Below are 5,829 nucleotides of genomic sequence, written 5' to 3' on the forward strand. Positions count from 1 at the left end.
AAAAATATTAATAAGCTATTTTTCAACTCATTTTTATAACCAAACACTGAAAAGTATTTTCTAACTTATTTTTCATGACACTACCAAATATAACAAAATAATCCACTTTTTAAGAAAACCACTTTCCAAAAGAAAATTACTTTCCAGCAAACAAACAGAGTCTAAAAATATGTTTAATTTGAAAAAACATTATATTTATGTTTTTTCAGTATTTTTTAATAATTTTAACGTGCTGATATAAAATATAAAAAATTTGAAAAAAAATCATCTTAATATATATATATATATATTTTGAAAAACAATATGAATTACAACATCAAACAACACTTAATATATTTGCTATATTCATATTTTAAGTTATTTTTTAAGAAATCATGTTATTTAACGGGTAAAAAGTGATTGATACCTGTTAAAACCATAAAAAAACCATCCAAAAAAACATTAAATTAATGACTATCCAACTCAGATACACTTTGATATGAAAATATTCAAATCACAATGCTGAACATACAATTAATTTAATATTTCCCAAGGAATTAAGAAAGAACAGTACAGTAAAAGAGAAGAGTGCCCATGATTCCACATGATCTCATCAATTGCAGGCAGACTGCTGAACTTTGTCTGCCCACAAGGGGAGAAGCAGCAGCATGGACACTGAGAATGTGCCTCCTTCCTTTTGTCTTTCTTTCCCTTTTCTTTTTCTTTTTCTTTTTCTTTTTCTCATCTCCCTCGGAACATTTTCTCGTCTCCCTCACCTGTTTCTACTTTCCAGGAGACCATTGTTCTCTGCAGTTCTCCTAGGGATTCAAAAAGCTCCAAGAAGAATAATAATTAATCAATTTCATGTTTTACAGTGTCGACTACTCCTTCAAATTAAAATTAAAATAAACTTAAAAACATGTGAGGGGAAAAAAGCTACTTATTTACCTTTTTTTTTTTTTGAGATGGGGGTATTTTTATATTTTAACAGGAAAAAAAAAGTGCGTTGTGAATTTAATATCATCTGTTCAAAAATATTATTGGTACCTACGAAAACTTTAATGTAGCTGTCTGATTTCCATAAAGCACACCATATTTTTGCCGCACAAGACAGCCTTTAAATCATCTATAGATAACACAGTACATCCAGAAAGAATGTTCTCAATCAGAAAACCTTGCGGCAACGCAATCTATGACTATAATCTCCTTGTAGTAGTATAATGTAAACCACTATCATAAAATCAAACTGTATGTGAAAATTGCATCCAGATTAACTAAAAATAAGACAAATGGAGGTGCTTTCACTCCATATTTAATACAACTTCCATCTCTGATACATAAATCCAGAACCAAAGCTTTGCACAACAAAAGAAATTCGGTGAAAGCACTTACAGGGCAGTTCTGAAGCCGAGAGAACATTCAGAAATAAGCCAAAAGTTTTTCAGTCATCTTAACACCAAGCAACTATGTATAGAACAGCAGCCATGGACACCTAAAATGCTATCCGGAAACACAAACACTTTGAGGTGATTTATGAATTCGAAGAACAGCTTGAACGAAAGAAAAGAAAACACTATGAACTTCTGTACTCGAAAGGTCGAGAATAATATAGCAAAAAATTCAACCTTTTAACACATCAGGGGACTCAGGCTGCTGCAACATGAAAAGTTTGGAAATACACTTGTCTAATCAGCCCTTGGTTCTCATTATTGTAATACTTCCTTTCCCTCCCTCTGTGCGAATTTTAGTTTTGCCAACAACAGGCTTCCCAGAGAAAGCGGACATGGGGTAAACAACAGGATCTTCATCCTTTTGCTTTGATTTTGATGGTGGTGGAGTACGGATCCGCTGGTTTATTTCATTCAGAGTAACATCTCCATGCACCCCGCAGGGTTTGATGAAAGCAAATGGATAGGCAACAGAAGTAGCTAACTTAGTGGGTGTCTGGATGAAGGACTTTGTACCTGAGGATATATAAAGGCACAGTTACTTTCTATTTTTTATTTTTTATATAAAAAAATCTCCAACAAAAGCAGGAAAGTAATCCAGATATCTCCAAAGATACAAATAACATTCTGAATAACACCAGGAATGTTATTGCGGTATGGTACTTCTATGCTTTGTCTGGCTCCCTCTTTTCCTCCTTTGTCGGCAGAAGGACACAGAAACCACAACAACGAATGGTAAATTTATTATACTAAAATGACCTCAGAGAAAAACTTCCTAGTCATCAAAGGATATCTAATGAAATGGTAGAACATATTATTAAGCTTTTAGTAGATACAGGCAAGAAAAGGAATGATTGATAACAGAAAGACACCTTTAAAAACAACATTTCGAGGTGTTCGAGTAACACATTTTTGAACCGTACTAGCTTCAAACTCAGGCGGGTCATTGCAGAAATCTACAGCAACAAAATAATATTAGACACTTTACATAATACATATGAAGAAAAAGAATGCTTAATAAAGACGAACTTGGACACTTTCTGAACTAGAAAATTCATGTCATACCTGAAATATCAATTTGAATATCGGATGCTCCTGGGAAATTCCTGAGTGTCACATGACAAAACAATCAGATTGTAGTTGAATAGCAATGACGTGTAGAAGTCTTAAAGTTAAAACTAGCATACATATCATTGGGACTGAAATGCATCCCCGAGTCATTAATACAGTCTGAAATCCAATGCTCAGATGATTGATCCAGACCATTGTAACAGGAGGCAGACATATCTACAAAAACATGCTGCACCACAATTAGAAAACCTAGCGTGCAGATTCAAGTTCATATCTGTTTTAGCACAGAACTTTGCAAGAGATAAACCTTGATATGCAGAATCCCACTGTGATGCTTGAGGGAAAACTTCTTCAAGTGACTCTTCTGTCTCCTAAAGATAGAACCAAAAACATAAATAGTGGGTATCTCCAATAAGGGGGAAATCCATTCTCTGAAGTAAATAGAGTGCACATTTTTACTCCATCATGAATAATATGGAACAATCCTAGATTTCCGACAAATCTAAAAACTGCACCGCAGGCAATGTTCTCAAAGCTCCACACCCATTTCATTAGATAACTAAGATTAACCACCATAGCTCCCACAAATGGTTTGCATATGGATGCAAATTATATGATTTTCATAATTAACAACGTAAAACTTGTAGTATAAAATTCAAATTTCTCATTCTTCTATCATCAGTCAAGTCACAATGTTCCCAAGGAGAATCCTAGAGCTTGAATATCAACTTGGAGGTCTTGAATTCAAATTTCAAAGGTTTGGAGGCAGAGGGTTGATGAGATAGAGAAGGACTACATCTTATGTAGTAACAGAGGCCCATTGATCTCCAAATGTACAACCACCAAATTAAAATAAGAACATGCTTTAGTCATGATAGATAGATAAGCAACACTTACATTTGATTTTAAAAATACAGAAGTTAAATCTTCATCACAAAAGGGGGAATCTGCTAAATGAGTGTCAAACTGTAGCCGACGTCTTTTAAATTGGAAACAAGTCTCCCTCCGTTCTTCTGGTTCCTTGTTCATCTTATCTGACATCCACTCTTTCAAATTAAAAAGATAACCGACAACTAGCAATTAACGAAATGCAAATGTTAGAAAAAAAAATGCAAGGAGACTAACACCATACCATCGTGATTAACATGGTAAGCCAAACCCCCACAAGCCTTAACCGGAGTTGTTTCATCAAGCATGTAGGAAAGATCCTCGCCATTCAGAGTCACTTCATTCCATAAACGTTGAGACACGTCTATTCAAAAAAACAAGAGCAACTAAACATCAGCAACTTCATTTATTTTTGTTGTTTCATCCTAAGGTTAGGTGCAGCATTATATCATCTCTTACGAGCATATAAGGAGGCACAGCAACAGCAACTTACCAACACCAGCATCTTTTTGGAAACAGTAATCCTCACCTTGCCAACCCCAATGTTCACCATTTCCACTTCACAACGCAAAGAACACAGATTAAGGATTATGCATATACATTTCTAAGATCTTAACAAGAAGCATAAGAAAATGGAGTCAACAATTGGTAAAATATAATACAGGTTAGGAAGAACAGCAAAAGCAGTAAAAGTAAAGCATGGTCACAAACCACACCAAGCAAAATCAAACCCAAAATGGAAAACACACACCAGCAAGATAAAACAAAACAGCAAACAGTCTTACAGTAGCAGATAACATACTGTAAAGAAACAGAAATGGTAAAAATAAAATTGCAGCAATTGGATCAAATTGTAGTGCAGGATAAAGGCACATAACCATCGCTTGGATCTCTTAGACCAGATGATAACATTCTATCATAATCGTTTTTAGGTATATCTGCTTGTCAACATAAATTTAGCATAACACGATAATCAAAAAGCAAAAAAAAAAAAGACCCACCAAAACATTCAGAGCCCACATCCCTTATCATCATCACTCAAAATGTTACAAGATAAATCTAGCAAATCCAAAAGCTAATAAAAAATAAAATAATGCAGCAAATCAAATCAAATCTTTTTTTCTCCTTTACCAACACAACTAAAAACACGAAAAGCAAAAAAATATATATATAAAAAATGAAAGTCTATGAAAACCCATCTCACAAAACCAGCATTTAATCACTCAAAAACAAAAAATAATATTAAAACTAAAAGAAAAGGAAAAAAAATTGCATTTTGAACTAAACCCAGAAAACGAAAACAAGTTAAAAAGATAGAAATTTACTTGTCATTGTTGTAATCCATCGCCTTCTCTTCTCTTCTCTTTTCTCACTTACAACTACCATAAAAAGTAGCCGTTACACAGAAATAGATCGACAGAAAACTAAATAAATAAATATTTTCAACTACTTGAGTAGTAGTAGCAGTATGTTCTTGTTCTCTGCTTGAGATGTGTGCTATCTTTTCCTCTCTTTCTCTCTCCCTGTCTCATCTTTCGACTCTCTTCCTTGTATTTATTGCATCGAACGAAGTCACGAAGTAGGAGTCCTTTGCATCTGGCCTCTCACACTCGCTCAATGTAAGGAGAATCTCACGGTTTTTATTCTTATTTAAAAATAAAAGAAAACAGAGAGAGAGACATGGACCACGGCAGGACGGGACGGAACCCTCCCACTAAAGTAAGTCCGTTGCTCCCGGGATTATCTTTGATTATTTCCTTATAATAGTTATCAATAGTAATCCAGATTTCTTGCCAAAATTAAAAATTCTTGGGCCCTTTGCTATCTTTTTGGACCCTCATTTATTTATTTGCTATAGAGTATAGTAATTAAACTCAATTTAGCATGATAGATTAACATTGTGATTTATCAACAATTAACTTGAAGTTTTAATTCAATATTTAAAAATTAATCTGGTTAAAATTAATGATACAGAGAGTCAACTTTTGTCTTAGGTTAGACTTGTCAATATTTTCTTAGTTTTTATTTAAATAAAATTGTTTTATTCAAAATAATTTTTTTTTAAAACCAATGAACCTAAATTAATTCATAGATTTATAGGTTAACTTGCTCAATTCATGATCCAAATAAGGTTCTATAATTATATTTTCGGTAACAATTTTAGATCTTAAACACCCAATATCAAATTTAAAGCAGTTGAAGTTGGATAAAAACTAAATTCAAACGTGTTGAAATTAATAAAACTTAAAACTGAGTCGGAACAGAGTATAAGAGTTTGTTTAGGAATGTAGTTATGGTTGTTTTTCATGCTAAAATATATTAAAATAATTTTTTTTTATTTTTAAAAATTATTTTTAAGATCAGTGTATCAAAACAGAAAAAAATTAATTTTTAATAAAAAATATTTTTAATTTTTTTAAAAAAATATAGATTGACCCATGTT

At 32.8% G+C, this 5,829-nt stretch overlaps 1 protein-coding gene across 1 annotated transcript; it reads right to left on the reverse strand.

Annotated features, from left to right (window-relative positions):
- Nucleotides 1-1,260: 1,260 nt before the first annotated feature.
- Nucleotides 1,261-5,103, reverse strand: LOC133692951 (protein XRI1). Its single transcript, XM_062114135.1, has 9 exons — nt 4,712-5,103; nt 3,880-3,944; nt 3,631-3,750; nt 3,396-3,532; nt 2,806-2,869; nt 2,615-2,714; nt 2,493-2,533; nt 2,300-2,383; nt 1,261-1,943 (listed from the first exon to the last, which is right to left on the reverse strand). Exons 1-9 carry the CDS (start codon nt 4,729-4,731, stop codon nt 1,669-1,671), a joined length of 906 nt encoding a protein of 301 aa, XP_061970119.1. The 5' UTR covers nt 4,732-5,103; the 3' UTR covers nt 1,261-1,668.
- Nucleotides 5,104-5,829: the final 726 nt, after the last annotated feature.

Source organism: Populus nigra, chromosome 4 (assembly GCF_951802175.1).
Source record: "Populus nigra chromosome 4, ddPopNigr1.1, whole genome shotgun sequence".
Taxonomy (NCBI): Eukaryota; Viridiplantae; Streptophyta; class Magnoliopsida; order Malpighiales; family Salicaceae; genus Populus; species Populus nigra.